This window comes from Triticum dicoccoides, chromosome 7B, assembly GCF_002162155.2.
Source record: "Triticum dicoccoides isolate Atlit2015 ecotype Zavitan chromosome 7B, WEW_v2.0, whole genome shotgun sequence".
Taxonomy (NCBI): domain Eukaryota; kingdom Viridiplantae; phylum Streptophyta; class Magnoliopsida; order Poales; family Poaceae; genus Triticum; species Triticum dicoccoides.
In genome coordinates this window covers 655,909,861-655,927,624 of record NC_041393.1, presented here as the reverse complement: position 1 = coordinate 655,927,624, position 17,764 = coordinate 655,909,861, and the positions used below count along the sequence as shown (strand labels likewise).

General features: G+C 42.3%; 1 protein-coding gene across 2 annotated transcripts; it reads left to right on the top strand.

Annotated features, from left to right (window-relative positions):
• The first annotated feature begins 14,344 nt into the window (after nt 1–14,344).
• Nucleotides 14,345–16,078, top strand: LOC119338447 (BTB/POZ and MATH domain-containing protein 2-like). 2 transcript variants are annotated; one of them, XM_037610771.1, is made up of 2 exons: nt 14,345–14,665; nt 14,750–16,078. In XM_037610771.1, the coding sequence occupies exon 2, from the start codon at nt 14,816–14,818 to the stop codon at nt 15,911–15,913; it is 1,098 nt and encodes a 365-aa protein (XP_037466668.1). In that variant the 5' UTR covers nt 14,345–14,665; nt 14,750–14,815; the 3' UTR covers nt 15,914–16,078. The 2 variants fall into 2 exon arrangements, with proteins under 2 accessions (XP_037466668.1, XP_037466667.1); XM_037610770.1 differs by having other exon boundaries at nt 14,741–16,078.
• The last annotated feature ends 1,686 nt before the right edge of the window (nt 16,079–17,764 follow it).

The following is a 17,764-nucleotide window of genomic DNA, read 5'->3' as shown; positions in this document are numbered from 1 at the left end:
GACGTGGCCGCCTCGGCCCTGACGAGGTACCAGCGAAGAAAGAGGCGCGCCGTACGTCGTGCTCGTCCCTTAGCCACGTGTCCCAGAGCCTGGAATCGGGGCGTACTTGGGGTCGTAGAAGAGGTCGTCCGGCAGGAGGCGGTACCGGCGCTCGATCTCCTCGCGGCGCGCACGGCCGCTCGTTGGGACCGGCGAGATCGGGACATGGTCGGCGGAGAGATGCCAGTTATTGGGGAGGTGCACATCGCTCCATGGGAGCAGCATCCTCGTCTCCCAATAACGCCGGCATACATCTGATAACCCACAAGTATATCAGATCAATTGTAGCCTTTTTCGATAAGTAAGAGTGTTGAACCCAACGAGGAGCTAAAGGTAGAACAAATATTCCCTCAAGTTCTATCGACCACCGATACAACTCTACGCACGCTTGACGTTCGCTTTACCTAGAACAAGTATGAAACTAGAAGTACTTTGTAGGTGTTCTTGGATAGGTTTGCAAGAATAAAAAGAGCACATAAATAAAAATTAGGGGATGTTTAGGTAAATAAGCAATAAAGTTAGTATAACGAGTGTGGAAAAGTGGTGGTAGGAGTTGTGAAATTGTCCCTAAGCAATTGACTACTTTACTAAACCGATAGCAAGTTTTATGTGGGAGAGGCCACTGCTAGCATGTCATCCCTGACTTGGAATTCTATGCACTTATGATTGGAACTATTAGCAAGCATCCACAACTACTAACGTTCATTAAGGTAAAATCCAACCATAGCATTAAGATATATTGGTCCCCCTTTAATCCTGTATGCATCAATTTCTATGCTTGGTTGAAGCTTCTGTCACTCTTGCCCTCCAATACATAGTCCTATCAACATACAACTAACCCTATGGTGTGATCTACGCGCGCGCTCATATGATGGGCACCAAAGGACAGCAACATAACCACAAGAAAATTAAACCAATCATAGCAATTCACCAATTACCGATAGGACAACGAAAATCTACTCGGACATTATAGGATGGCAACACATCATTGGATAAAAATATGAAGCATAAAGCACCATGTTCAAGTAGAGGGTACAGCGGGTTGCGGGAGAGTGGACCGCTATAGATAGATGGGGGAAGGTGATGAAGATGGTGGTGAAGATGACGACGGTGTTGGTGAAGATTGCGGTGACGATGATGGCCCCGGCGGCGTTCCGGCGCCACCGAAAGCGAGGGGGAGAGAGCCCCCCTCCTTATCCTTCTTCCTTGGCCTTCTCCCTAGGTGGGAGAAGGGTTCTCCCTCTGGTCCTTGGTCTCCATGGCATTGGAGGGGCGAGAGCCCCTTCGAGATTGGATATGTCTCTCTGTCTCTCTCTGTTTCTGCGTTCCCGATTCTGGCCTTTCACCGCTTCTTATATTTCCGGAGATCCATAACTCCGATTGGGCTGAATTTTGGACACGATCTCTATCCGGATATTTGATTTCTTGCGGCGAAAGAAGGGCACCAACCACCTTACGGGGTGGCCACGAGGGCCCAGGGCGCGCCTGACCCCCTGGGGCGCGCCCCCTGCCTCGTGGCCCCCTTGGGCATCGTCTCGCGTTGATTCTTCTTCCGAAAATTCATAAATATTCCAAAAAAAAATCTCCGTCAGTTTTTATCCCGTTTGGACTCCGTTTGATATGGATTTTCTGCGAAACAAAAAACATGCAACAAACAGGAACTGGCACTGGGCACTGGATCAATATGTTAGTCCTAAAAATAGTATAAAAAGTTGCCAAAAGTATATGAAAGTTGTAGAATATTGGCATGGAATAATCAAAAATTATAGATACGATGGAGACGTATCAGCATCCCCAAGCTTAATTCCTGCTCGTCCTCGAGGAGGTAAATGATAAAAAAGATAATTTTTGATGTGGAATGCTACCAAGCATAATCTTGATCATGTAATCTAATCATGGCATGAATATTAAGACATGAGTGATTTAAAGCAATAGTCTATCATTTGAAATTAAGACAATAATAATTCAAGCATACTAATAAAGCAATCATGTCTTTTCAAAACAACATGGCCAAAGAAAGTTAGCCCCACAAAATCATATAGTCTGGCTATGCTCCATCTTCACCACACAAAATATCCAAATCATGCACAACCCCGGTTTTAGCCAAGCAATTGTTTCATACTTTAGTATTCTCAAACGTTTTCAACTTTCATGCAATACATGAGCGTGAGCCATGGATATAGCACTATAGGTGGAATAGAATATGATGGTGGAGGTTGTGTGTTGAAAACAAAAAGGAGAAAGTCTCACATCGACGTGGCTAATCAACGGGCTATGGAGATGCCCATCAATTGATGTCAATGTGAGAAGTAGGGATTGCCATGCAACGGATGCACTAAGAGCTATAAGTGTATGAAAGCTCAAAATCGAGACTAAGTGGGTGTGCATCCAACTTGCTTGCTCATGAAGACCTCGGGCATTTGAGGAAGCCCAGCATTTCAATATACAAGCCAAGTTCTATAATGAAAATTCCCACTAGTATATGAAAGTGACAAAATAAGAGACTCTCTATCATAAAGATCATGGTGCTACTTTGAAGCACAAGTGTGGAAAAAGGACCGTAACATTGTCCCTTTTATTCTTTTTTCCTTTTTTTTGGCGGGCTTCTTTGGCCCCTTTTTTTTATTTAGGCTTCTTTGGCCTCTTTTTTCAGGACAATGCTCTAATAATGATGATCATCACACTTCTATTTACTTACAACTCAATATTACAACTCGATACTAGAACAAAGATATGACTCTATATGAATGCCTCCGGCGGTGTACCGGGATGTGCAATGATCTAGCTTAGCAATGACATCAAAAAAACGGACAAGCCATGAAAACATCATACTAGCTATCTTACGATCATGCAAAGCAATATGACAATGAATGATCAAGTCATGTATATGATGATGATGGAAGTTGCATGGCAATATATCTTAGAATGGCTATGAAAATGCCATAATATGTAGGTATGGTGGCTGTATTGAGGAAGATATAAGGAGGCTTATGTGTGATAGAGCGTATCATATCACGGGGTTTGGATGCACCGGCGAAGTTTGCACCAACTCTCGAGGTGAGAAAGGGCAATGCACGGTACCGAAGAGGCTAGTAATGATGGAAGGGTGAGAGTGCGTATAATCTATGGACTCAACATTAGTCATAAAGAACTGACATACTTATTGCAAAAATTTATTAGCCATCGAAACAAAGTACTACACGCATACTCCTAGGGGGGAGGTTGGTAGGAGTTAACCATCGCGCGCCCCTGACCTCCACACAAAGGAAGACAATCAATAAATACCTCATGCTCCAACTTCGTTACATAACGGTTCACCATACGTGCATGCTACGGGAATCACAAACTTCAACACAAGTATTTCTACAATCCACAACTACCCACTAGCGCGACTCTAATATCACCATCTTTATATCGCAAATCTATTGCAAGGAATCAAACATATCATATTAAGTGATCTACAAGTTTTATGTATAGGATTTTATGACTAACCATGTGAATGACCAATTCCTGTCATCTCTCTAAATAGATATAAGTGAAGCAAGAGAGTTTAGTTCTTTCTACAAAAGATATGCCCACGCTCTAACAAATTTAAGTGAAGCAAAAGAGCATTCTACAAATGGCGGTTTTCTATGTGAGGAGAAACAGGCAATCCAAACTTCAAATGATATAAGTGAAGCACATGAAGCATTCTATAAAGCCATACTCAAAAGATATAAGTAAAGTGCAATGAGCATTCTATAAATCAACCATGGACTATCTCATACCAGCATGGTGCATAAAATAAAAGTGAAAACTAAATGCAAAAGACGCTCCAAGATTTGCACATATCACATGAACGAAACGAATCCGAAAACATACCGATACTTGTTGAAGAAAGATGGGATGCCTTCCGGGGCATACCCAAGCTTAGACGCTTGAGTCTCCTTGAATATTTACTTGGGGTGCCTTGGGCATCCCTAAGCTTGAGCTCTTGCCTCTCCTCCTTCTCCTCATATCGAGACCTCCTCGATCTTTGATCACTTCATCCACACAAAACTCAACAGAAAGCTCGGTAAGATCTGTTAGTATAATAAATCAAATCACTACTCTAAGTACTGTTGCAAACCAATTCATTGTTTTTTTCTTGCACTGTAGCTACTGTAATATAACTTTTCCATGGCTTAATCCACTGATAGAAATCGATAGTTTCATCAAAACAAGCAAATAATACATCAAAAACAGAATCTCTCTTAAACAGGACAGTCTGTAGTAATCTGAACATTTACCATGCCTCTGGTACTCCAAACATTATGAAAAAATAGAGAAAATAAAAAAATTGTATAGAAAGACAGTGCAAAAAGTTTCAGAACCGTTTGACGTTCCAGTAAAAAATGAAAAATCGCGCACTACAGCCAAAGTTTCTATCTTGCACTGCACAAACCAACAAGCAATCTAAACATCCTAAAGGCAAACCTTGGCACATTATTTTTATAATACAATGGAATTGTACAAGGGGATAATTATTTGTATTGATAATTTTCTGTAATTAAGATTCACAAAGTTTCCGTGAGCATGAACAAAGTTCAAGGAGCTCTCCCACTTCAACAATGCTTGTCTCTCTCACTTTCACTTTCCTTTTTGAAAAGTTTTGGGTTCCCCTCTTTATTTTTTTTATTTTTAAACTTTATAAAAGCACACAACAGAAATATTTGGCTCTCTAAAACTTCTGGGTTGTCTCCCTGGCAGCTCTTTCCTTAAAGTCATTAAGCTAGGCGTATAGTGCTCAAGTAATGGATCCACCCGGATCCCAAGGTATATCAAAGCCAATTTTAATTAACAATGATTTGGCATTTAGTAGTGAGCACAAAGTAACATATATCAAGCAATGACGAAGTCTAACTCTCTTCCTATGCATCGGCATGTCATAAAAGAACAATTCATGCACACATAGTAAAGGCCAATGCATAGTATAAACAGTTTCTTGCAATTTTATCGTGTTGGAAGCATAAAGAGGCGGAGATGTAGTTCCTCTCTCATAATAATTGCAAGTAGGAGCTGCAAGAACATGCATGTTATATCTATCAAAATCATCATGTGTAGTAGTAAAACACAACCCATCAATATAATCCTTAATAAGGGAAACTTCTCCGATATAGTGTAGTCGGGAGAATTCAAAAAGATAATAGGACTATCATGCGTGAATGCAATAGCAACAATTTCATGTTTAACATAAGGAACTATAGCAAGTTCATCTCCATAAGCATAATTCATATTGGCATCTTGACAACAAGCATCATCAAAAAGGGATATTTCAAAAGAATCAAAGGGATCATAGCGATTATCATAGCAATCATCCTTCGGTAAGCACGAAGGGAAATTAAACAATGTATGAGTTGAAGAGTTACTCTCATTAGAAGGTGGGCATGGGTGCTCAATCCACTCTTCCTCCTTTTGGTCTTCGCCCTACTCCTCATCTTTTTCATCTAATGAGCTCACAATTTCAGTAATTTCTTCTTCCATAGTTTCCTGCAAAATATTAGTCTCTTCTTGGACAACGGAGACTTTCTCAATAAATGCATCAATATCGGAATTGAATTCATATTCTCATAGCAATATTTAAGTATAGCAAAAAATTTAGGTCTATAAACAGCATCATAAAGATTTTCACACTCTTTAAACAAAGATTCAGTTTCATAAGCACCCATAAAAGCAACGAATTCTTCTATTTGTTCCACATCACGGTAATCATATATACCATTAGCATAAGAATCCAATGTTTTATTATCATTATATTCGCATGAAAAGGGAAGGTGTGGAGCCTTCATCCTAGAGCAACAAGTATAATCATATCTCAAGCATAGTTTCCGCGTATACCAATGGAACATATAAATTTGATCCCATAATAGTTTCCCTTTTTGAGTCAAGCAATAATCCCTAAAGTATTCACGTTGATCCAACGTGTCTCCGATAACATAATTGAATGGGGTTTTCTCAGAATTATCAAAATAGTACATAATATTTTTCACATAATGAGCATCAAGGGTTTTAGGAGGTTCCCCATCTCCATAAGCAGCAAGTACACCTAATTTTTTTGGTATTTCGTGTTCCATATCCATAACTAAAGATAGAGAACAACTTAGAACAGCAAATAAAATCTACTTAGTGATAACGCAAACAAGCACACACGAGAACATTCACCCCACGCTATAACTCCCCGGCAACGGCGCCAGAAAAAGGTATTGATAACCCACAAGTATAGGGGATAAATTGTAGCCTCTTTCAATAAGTAAGAGTGTCGAACCCAACGAGGAGCTAAAGGTAGAACAAATATTCCCTCAAGTTCTATCGACCACCGATACAACTCTATGCACGCTTGATGTTTGCCTTACCTAGAACAAGTATGAAACTAGAGGTACTTTGTAGGTGTTGTTGGATAGGTTTGCAAGAATAAAAAGAGCACGTAAATAAAAACTAAGGTCTATTTAGGTAAAGAAACAATAAAGTTAGTATAGCGAGTGTGGAAAAGTGGTGGTAGGAGTTGTGAAATTGTCCCTAAGTAATTGACTACTTTACTAGACCGATAGCAAGTTTTATGCGGGAGAGGCCACTTCTAGCATGCCATCCCTGACTTAGAATTCTATGCACTTATGATTGGAACTATTAGCAAGCATCCGCAACTACTAACGTTCATTAAGGTAAAACCCAACCATAGCATTAAGATATATTGGTCCCCCTTCAATCTCGTATGCATCAATTTCTATGCTAGGTTGAAGCTTCTATCACTCTTGCCCTCCAATACATAGTCCTATCAACATACAACTAACCCTATGGTGTGATCCATGCGCGCGCTCATATGACGGGCACCAAAAGGACAGCAACATAACCACAAGAAAGTTGAACCAATCACAGCAATTCACCAATTACCGATAGGACAACGAAAATCTACTCAGACATCATAGGATGGCAACACATCATTGGATAATAATATGAAGCATAAAGCGCCATGTTCAAGTAGAGGGTACAGCGGTTTGCGGGAGAGTGGACCGCTATAGATAGATGGGGGAAGGTGATGAAGATGGTGGTGAAGATGACGGCGGTGTTGGTGAAGATTGCAGTGACGATGATGGCCCGGGCGGTGTTCCGGCGCCACCGAAAGCGAGGGGGAGAGAGCCCCCCTCTTTATCCTTCTTCCTTGGCCTTCTCCCGAGGTGGGAGAAGGGTTCTCCCTCTAGTCCTTGGTCTCCATGGCATGGGAGGGGCGAGAGCCCCTTCGAGATTGGATATGTCTCTCTGTCTCTCTCTGTTTCTGCGTTCCCGATTCTGGCCTTTCACCGCTTCTTATATTTTCGGAGATCCGTAACTCCGATTGGGCTGAATTTTGGACACGATCTCTATCCGGATATTAGATTTCTTGCGGAGAAAGAAGGGCACCAACCACCTTACGGGGTGGCCATGAGGGCCCAGGGCGCGCCTGACCCCTTGGGGCGCGCCCCCTGCCTCGTGCCCCCCTCGGGCATCGTCTCACGTTGATTCATCTTCCCGAAATTCATAAATATTCCAAAAAAATCTCCGTCAGTTTTTATCCCGTTTGGACTCCGTTTGATATGGATTTTCTGCGAAACAAAAAACATGCAACAAACAGGAACTAGCACTGGGCACTGGATCATATGTTAGTCCTAAAAATAGTATAAAAGGTTGCCAAAAGTATATGAAAGTTGTAGAATATTGGCATGGAATAATCAAAAATTATAGATACGATGGAGACGTATCAGCATCCCCAAGCTTAATTCCTGCTTGTCCTCGAGGAGGTAAATGATAAAAAAGATAATTTTTGATGTGGAATGCTACCTAGTATAATCTTGATCATGTAATCTAATCATGGCATGAATATTAAGACACGAGTGATTTAAAGTAATAGTCTATCATTTGACATTATGACAATAATACTTCAAGCATACTAATAAAGCAATCATGTCTTTTCAAAACAACATGGCCAAAGAAAGTTAGCCCTACAAAATCATATAGTCTGGCTATGCTCCATCTTCACCACACAAAATATCCAAATCATGCACAACCCCGGTTTTAGCCAAGCAATTGTTTCATACTTTAGTATTCTCAAACTTTTTCAACTTTCACGCAATACATGAGCATGAGCCATGGATATAGCACTATAGGTGGAATAGAATATGATGGTGGAGGTTGTGTGTTGAAGACAAAAAGGAGAAAGTCTCACATCGACGCGGCTAATCAACGGGCTATGGAGATGCCCATCAATTGATGTCAATGTGAGAAGTAGGGATTGCCATGCAACGGATGCACTAAGAGCTATAAGTGTATCAAAGCTCAAAATGGAAACTAAGTGGGTGCGCATCCAACTTGCTTGCTCATGAAGACCTCGGGCATTTGAGGAAGCCCAGCATTTCAATATACAAGCCAAGTTCTATAATGAAAATTACCACTAGTATATGAAAGTGACAAAATAAGAGACTCTCTATCATAAAGATCATGGTGCTACTTTGAAGCACAAGTGTGGAAAAAGGACCGTAACATTGTCCCTTTTATTCTTTTTTCCTTTTTTTCTTTTTTTTGGCGGGCTTCTTTGGCCCCTTTTTTTTATTTAGGCTTCTTTGGCCTCTTTTTTCGGGACAATGCTCTAATAATGATGATCATCACACTTCTATTTACTTACAACTCAATATTACAACTCGATACTAGAACAAAGATATGACTCTATATGAATGCCTCCGGCGGTGTACCGGGATGTGCAATGATCTAGCATAGCAATGACATAAAAAAATGGACAAGCCATGAAAACATCATACTAGCTATCTTACGATCATGCAAAGCAATATGACAATGAATGCTCAAGTCATGTATATGATGATGATGGAAGTTGCATGGCAATATATCTTAGAATGGCTATGGAAATGCCATAATAGGTAGGTATAGTGGCTGTATTGAGGAAGATATAAGGAGGCTTATGTGTGATAGAGCGTATCATATCACGGGGTTTGGATGCACCGGCGAAGTTTGCACCAACTCTCGAGGTGAGAAAGGGCAATGCACGGTACCGAAGAGGCTAGTAATGATGGAAGGGTGAGAGTGCGTATAATCTATGGACTCAACATTAGTCATAAAGAACTGACATACTTATTGCAAAAATTTATTAGCCATCGAAACAAAGTACTACACGCATACTCCTAGGGGGGAGGTTGGTAGGAGTTAACCATCGCGCGCCCCTGACCTCCACACAAAGGAAGACAATCAATAAATACCTCATGCTCCAACTTCGTTACATAACGGTTCACCATACGTGCATGCTACGGGAATCACAAACTTCAACACAAGTATTTCTACAATCCACAACTATCCACTAGCACGACTCTAATATCACCATCTTTATATCGCAAAACTATTGCAAGGAATCAAACATATCATATTCAGTGATCTACAAGTTTTATGTATAGGATTTTATGACTAACCATGTGAATGACCAATTCCTGTCATCTCTCTAAATAGATATAAGTGAAGCAAGAGAGTTTAGTTCTTTCTACAAAAGATATGCCCACGCTCTAACAAATATAAGTGAAGCAAAAGAGCATTCTACAAATGGCGGTTTTCTATGTGAGGAGAAACAGGCATTCTATAAATCAACCATGGACTATCTCATACCAGCATGGTGCATAAAATAAAAGTGAAAACTAAATGCAAAAGACGCTCCAAGATTTGCACATATCACATGAACGAAACGAATCCGAAAACATACCGATACTTGTTGAAGAAAGATGGGATGCATTCCGGGGCATACCCAAGCTTAGACACTTGAGTCTCCTTGAATATTTACTTGGGGTGCCTTGGGCATCCCCAAGCTTGAGCTCTTGCCTCTCCTCCTTCTCCTCATATCGAGACCTCCTCGATCTTTGATCACTTCATCCACACAAAACTCAACAGAAAGCTCGGTAAGATCCGTTAGTATAATAAAGAAAATCACTACTCTAAGTGCCGTTGCAAACCAATTCATATTTTTTTCTTGCACTTTATCTACTGTAATATAACTTTTTCATGGCTTAATCCACTGATAGAAATCGATAGTTTCATCAAAACAAGCAAACAATGCATCAAAAACAGAATCTGTCTTAAACAGGACAGTCTGTAGTAATCTGAACATTTACCATACCTCTGATACTCCAAAAATTCTTAAAAATTAGAAAAAATAAAAAATTTGTATAGAAAGACAGTGCAAAAAGTTTCAAAACCGTTTGACGTTCCAGTAAAAAATGAAAAATCGCGCACTACAGCCAAAGTTTCTATCTTGGACCGCACAAACCAACAAGCAATCTAAACATCCTAAAGGCAAACATTGGCACATTATTTTTATAATACAATGGAATTGTACAAGGGGATAATTGTTTTTATTGAAAATTTTCTGTAATTAAGATTCACAAAGTTTTCGTGAGCATGAACAAAGTTCAAGGAGCTCTCCCACTTCAACAATGCTTGTCTCTCTCACTTTTACTTTCCTTTTGGAAAAGTTTTGGGTTCCCCTCAATTTTATTTTTAAACTTTATAAAAGCACACAACAGAAATAAATGACTCTCTAAAACTTTCAGGTTGTCTCCCTGGTAGCTCTTTCTTTAAAGTCATTAAGCTAGGCGTATAGTGCTCAAGTAATGGATCCACCCGGATCCCAAGGTATATCAAAGCCAATTTTAATTAACAATGATTTGGCATTTAGTCATGAGCACAAAGTAACATATATCAAGCAATGACGAAGTCTAACTCTCTTCCTATGCATCGGCATGTCATAAAAGAACAATTCATGCACACATAGTAAAGGCCAATGCATAGTATAAACAGTTTCTTGCAATTTTATCGTGTTGGAAGCATAAAGAGGCGGAGATGTAGTTTCTCTCTCATAATAATTGCAAGTAGGAGCAGCAAGCACATGCATATTATATCTATCAAAATCATCATGTGTAGCAGTAAAACACAACCCATCAATATAATCCTTAATAAGGGAAACTTCTCCGATATAGTGTAGTCGGGAGAATTCAAAAAGATAATAGGACTATCATGCGTGAATGCAATAGCAACAATTTCATGTTTAACATAAGGAACTATAGCAAGTTCATCTCCATAAGCATAATTCATATTGGCATCTTGACAACAAGCATCATCAAAAAGGGATATTTCAAAAGAATCAAAGGGATCATAGCGATTATCATAGCAATCATCCTTCGGTAAGCACAAAGGGAAATTAAACAATGTATGAGTTGAAGAGTTACTCTCATTAGAAGGTGGGCACGGGTGATCAATCCACTCTTCCTCCTTTTGTTCTTCGCCCTACTCCTCATCTTTTTCATCTAATGAGCTCACGATTTCAGTAATTTATTCTTCCATATTTTCCTGCAAAATATTAGTCTCTTCTTGGACAACGGAGACTTTCTCAATAAATGCATCAATATAGGAATTGAATTCATAATTCTCATAGAAATATTTAAGTATAGCAAAATTTTCAGGTCTGTAAACAGCATCATAAAGATTTTCACACTCTTTAAACAAAGATTCAATTTCATAAGCACCCATAAAAGCAACGAATTCTTCTATTTGTTCCACATCATAGTAATCATATATACCATTATCATAAGAATCCAATGTTTTATTATCATTAAATTTGCATGAAAAGGGAAGGTGTGGAGCCTTCATCCTAGAGCAACAAGTATAATCATATCTCAAGCATAGTTTCCGGGCATACCAATGGAACATATAAATTTGATCCCATAATAGTTTCCCTTTTTGAGTCAAGCGATAATCCCTAAAGTATTCACGTTGATCCAACGTGTCTCCCATAACATAATTGAATGGGGTTTTCTCAGAATTATCAAAGTAGTACATAATATTTTGCACATAATGAGCATCGAGGGTTTTAGGAGGTTCCCCATCTCCATGAGCAGCAAGTACACCTAATTTTTTTGGTATTTCGTGTTCCATATCCATAACTAAAGATAGAGAACAACTTAGAACAGCAAATAAAATCTACTTAGTGATAAAGCAAACAAGCACACACGAGAACATTCACCCCACGCTATAACTCTCCGGCAACGGCGCCAGAAAAAGGTATTGATAACCCACAAGTATAGGGGATCAATTGTAGCCTCTTTTGATAAGTAAGAGTGTCGAACCCAACGAGGAGCTAAAGGTAGAACAAATATTCCCTCAAGTTCTATCGACCACCGATACAACTCTATGCACGCTTGACGTTTGCTTTACCTAGAACAAATATGAAACTAGAGGTACTTTGTAGGTGTTGTTGGATAGGTTTGCAAGAATAAAAAGAGCACGTAAATAAAAACTAGGGTTTTTTAGGTAAAGAAACAATAAAGTAGTATAGCGAGTGTGGAAAAATGGTGGTAGGAGTTGTGAAATTGTCCCTAAGTAATTTACTACTTTACTAGACCGATAGCAAGTTTTATGTGGGAGAGGCCACTTCTAGCATGTCATCCCTGACTTGAAATTCTATGCACTTATGATTGGAACTATTAGCAAGCATCCGCAACTACTAATGTTTATTAAGGTAAAACCCAACCATAGCATTAAGATATATTGGTTCACCTTCAATCCCGTATGCATCAATTTTTATGCTAGGTTGAAGCTTCTATCACTCTTGCCCTCCAATACATAGTCCTATCAACATACAACTAACCCTATGGTGTGATCCACGCGCGCGCTCATATGATAGGAACCAAAGGACAGCAACATAACCACAAGAAAATTAAACCAATCATAGCAATTCACCAATTACCGATAGGACAACGAAAATCTACTCAGACATCATAAGATGGCAACACATCATTGGATAATAATATGAAGCATAAAGCACCATGTTCAAGTAGAGGGTACAGCGGGTTGCGGGAGAGTGGGCCGCTATAGATTGATGGGGGGAAGGTGATGAAGATGTTTGTGAAGATGACGGCGGTGTTGGTGAAGATTGCGGTGACGATGATGGCCCCGGCGGCGTTCCGGCGCCACCAGAAGCGAGGGGGAGAGAGCCCCCCTCCTTATCCTTCTTCATTGGCCTTCTCCCTAGGTGGGAGAAGGGTTCTCCCTCCGTTCCTTGGTCTCCATGGAGTGGGAGGGGCGAGAGCCCTTCCGAAATTGGATCTATCTCTCCGTCTTTCTGTGTTTCTGCGTTCTTAATTCTGGCCTTTCACCGTTTCTCATATTTCCGGAGATCCGTAACTCCGACTGGGCTGAATTTTGGACACGATCTCTATCCGGATATTAGCTTTCTTGCAGCGAAAGAAGGGCATCAACCGCCTTACGGGGTGGCCACGAGGGCCGAGGGTGCGCCTGACCCCCTGGGGTGCGCCCCCTGCCTCGTGGCCCCCTCGGGCATCGTCTCGCGTTGATTCTTCTTCCCGAAATTCATTAATATTCCAAAAAAATCTCCGTCAGTTTTTATCCCGTTTGGACTCCGTTTGATATGGATTTTCCGCGAAACAAAAAACATGCAACAAACAGGAACTGGCACTGGGCACAGGATCAGTATGTTAGTCCCAAAAATAGTATAAAAAGTTGCCAAAAGTATATGAAAGTTATAGAATATTGGCATGAAACAATAAAAAATTATAGATACGACGAAGATGTATCAACATCCGCGCTGATGTACTGCCGGTCGCGCTCACCGACGGCCGTAGGGCTGATGGTGAATGGAGCAGGCGCGGGGGACCGACGCGGTGGTGATGCCGGCTCCTCTTTTACGGAGCCGCGGCGGCTGCGGCCCGAGGACGAGCCAGCCTCGCGGTCGTGCTTCCCCTTGCGGCCGGTGGAACCCCATGGCTGCGAGGCGGCCGGCCAGCGAGATCGAGGACGGGGAGAGGGAGAGCTAGGGTTTGGGCGGTGTCGGGTTTCAAGGAGGCAGCACGGGTTGGAGTGGGAAGTGTGGACGACGACCAGTCCACGGCTTTGCATTTAAGAAGGACGGCGACCGTTCGCTGGGCGGATGACAGGTGGGGCCAACCGCGCATGCACGTTAATGTAGGGCGGTGGGAGGTAGGTGATCGCCTGCCACGCGGCTCCGAAGCGGACGAGCGACGCATCCGTTTGCTGTCCGTCGTGACCCAAACCCAACGCATGTTTACGTTTGAAATGGGTCAGCCCGGACATAAAACGGACCAGATGAGTCCAGGCCGTCGCGCGCTATCGGCATACCGGATTGGGTCACGCGCTCGAGTTGGCCTAAGGTTACTCGCACGGGGGAATTTTTTTTTGTCGTTGATGATGAAATTCTCTTTCCAACGGGGCCCACCACCTTAGTCATTTTTCCACTCGAGTCAGCCGCCGTCAACGCCAGTCCCCAGCCAGCCGCCGCCGCAGCCAAGTGTTCGTCTTGCCGGACGACGGGTGAGCACGCTTCTCCCTCCCCTCACTCCTACCTCCCTGGGCGCTTGGGCGGCGCCATCCTCTGCCCCCTCCGTCGCTACCGCTCTCCGCTAGACACGGCGGCCCCGGCTCGTTGGGACCCAAATCCTGCCGCCGCAGCACCGATCTGCCCGGATCCGCTTGCCGAACGCTGAAAGGCTAGCCGTGGTGCTCGTCGTATCCTCTGCCGGCCGGCTGCAGCGCCTTCTTCTCCGGTCGCACGGTGAGCCCCCTTTTCTCCTTATCCTCATGTTCTGAATCATGACACCCTGCACTAATCCTCAACCGTTCCGTGCAGAAACATTAGATCCCGATCCCAAGCAAAGCAAAGAGGAAACATTCCCCCTGTGTTGTTACCTATCCAGTCTTCACCATGGAAACCGCCAGCAAAAACGTCACCAATGTCGTGCGCTCCATGAAGCTGCTCAAGGTGGACGGCTACTGCGCCACCAAGACCATGGGCAACGACGACTGCATCAAGTCCACCTACAGCATTGGTGGGTATGAGTGGGAGATCTGCATCTACCCTGCCATGATGCCCCGCGCGCGCGACGGCACCCCGTGGGTGGCGGTGAAGCTCGTGTTCCTCAGCGAGACCTGCCCGTCCATCGTGAGGGCGAACCTGAGCTGCCGTCTGGTTGATCCGAGAAGTGTCCTTCGACCGTCTGAAGAAAAGAGTGTGTCATGTATATTCAACCGTTCCTGGCTATCCCGCTGTCTACAGATGTGCTCGCCTTTCGTGAGTGAAGATTGTTCGCTTCCAGTTCGTCTTATGTCGACGGGCGGCCTAGCATCATCCGGTTATCTCAGGAATGATTCTTTTACCGTGCTATGCGTTGTCACGGTGCTGAAGGAGGATTTGCCAGATCAAGCAATCCCAGGTAAAGAAGTGTCTGGGTCATCACCTAGCCTGCAGAACCACCTTGCTGAGCTCCTGCACAGTGGGTTGGAAGCAGATGTCACATTTGTTGTATCTGGCAAGTCTTTCGCTGCACACAAGGTCATTCTTGCTGCAAGGTCCCCTGTACTGATGGCCGAGTTCTTTGGCCACATGAAGGAGACGAGCTCTCATCGCGTCGAGGTCAAGGACATTGATGCGGTGGTATTCAAGTCGTTGCTTTACTTCATCTACACTGACTCTGTGCTGGAATTTGATCAGCAGCATGAGGCGGTCACAATGTTGGCTCAGCATTTACTTGCAGCTGCTGACAAGTATGGACTGGACAGGCTCAAGGAGATCTGCGAAGGTAAGCTCTCTGATGGCATCAGTGTCGACACGGCTGCAACTACTCTGGCATTAGCAGAGCAGCACAACTGCCCGCAGCTCAAGGTGAAATGTGTCGACTTCATCGTTAGCACTCCTGCAATTCTTGATGCTGTGTTGGCGACTGACGGCTATAAGCATCTAGAGGCAAGCTGCCCTATGGTGTTGCCTGAGCTTCTCAAGTCTGCCCGGGGCAGAAAGAGTTGACTGGTGACCGTAAGGGTTCTAATGGTCCAAGATTTTATCATGCCTGTAGTCTCTGTTTATGGTTGCCATGCATGTGTGGTCTAGTAAGAACCCTGTGTCTGTATTCACCTCGAATGGAAAACCTTATGCCCATCTACTTATGTTATGACCAACTTATTGCTTGCATTTCCTCTCCAATTTGATCTAATTTAATGCTAAATGGTCCAGAATTTGGAATCTCTTTTCCTCTGTGCTTGTCAAATATTTGCACAAGCTGATACATATGTGTGCCCAGCTTGGTAAAAATATGCTATTTCAGTGTTATTAAGGGTAGGATGATTCAGAGTGTGTAGAGATGATTTGCTCGGTTGCAGCCTGCATCCACACAATCCTTGTGTTTGTTTTACCTTGTAGTATCTTTTGAACACATTGTCACATCAACTTTCGGAACAGCGTCAGGAAACTAAGTACCATCTCATTGTCTTATTTACAACGTAAGGAGCTTTCTGTGTTGAAGGCGAAGAGCCAACACCTGAACCAGCCTAGTGTTCTTGATGCTGTCCCTTCTCAAGTCTGCGCGTGGGAGAAAGAATTGATGCATATCTAGGTGCTGCCCGAGGTCCAAAATATGATGTTACATACTCCCTGTTTTTGTTTGTCATGTTTGCATGTCTAGTTAACTTGTGTTTTGTATCATGTCTTTCCTATGAACTACTAAAGCTCAGCTAGGTTCCTCTCTGTTTCTGCTTGCTATGCATCCATCTACAGTAATAACGTGTGTTTACCTCACCTATGTTATGTGCAATTTTATCGCCCTTGGTGCCCAAACAGTGTGATGTACTAGTTTAGTGCTAAATGGTTCAAGATTTTGTCTACTCATGTGTGCCTGTCAGTGGCACAAGGTGATACATGACCAGGGTGTGCAGGGCAGGGCTTGGCAAGAACTAACACCTGATTGGTACTGGGGTCTGCATATCTTGCATTGTATGTTTTGTCCAGCATCCTGATTCATGGATTGGATATAGAAATTTGTAACGGAGTTATATTGCTTCATGTGGAGATTGAAGGGACCTAGCAAGAATTAATGTGAATTTCTCTTCTACTTGTGAGCATGCAAGCTTAGTGTGTTGTTTCGATGCTTTCTGCAGGTTTGATCTCTTTGTGATCAGGTCCCTCTGAACAAGCCTTGACTGTCCTAGAGTGCTTAAGCTAAAGATCTCCAGGAATGCAATTTATGCTAGGTATGGACATGCATTTTTTCTAAGATATCATCACATGAATGTCATTGTCATGTGTATAAGTGACTCATTTGTAGCTAGAGCATCATTCTTCATAAATTACTCTTGTCATCATGCATCTACTACAAGAAGCCACAGGTGATTAGGAACAACATTTCACGGGTTTATGCTATAGTTCACAAGTCCATATTGTTTTCCTCGACAATCATCAGTTGAGATAGACAGAATACCCTAAAAACTAAAAAAACATCGGATTTGAAGAATAAAACGTTAGACCGCGGATTTTTAGCTCATTTTCATTACAGAAAAAATGTGACTGGATAAATTCAGAAAATACATTTTTGTTAAGAACTACCCCCTCTGTAAAGAAATATAAGAGCGTTTCGATCACTAGCGTTTAGATAACTATAGTGATCTAAACGCTCTTATATTTCTTTACGGAGGGAGTACTCTATTCCAAATTAATTGAAGTTCTAGGTTTGTCGTAAGTCATTTTTTATGTTAGACTAACTCTATCGGTAAATGTGTTAAGATCTACGACACCAAATAGACATGGGACCGAAATATATTTTTATGAGCACTTGAAATATTTTATGAGCTAGTTTCTGAAGAATTAAAATGTCTCGTTCCTAGC

What these genes read in the sequence shown, in the direction of transcription:
- LOC119338447 (XM_037610771.1), top strand. Translation starts at nt 14,816, where the DNA reads ATGGAAACCGCCAGCAAAAACGTCACCAATGTCGTGCGCTCCATGAAG.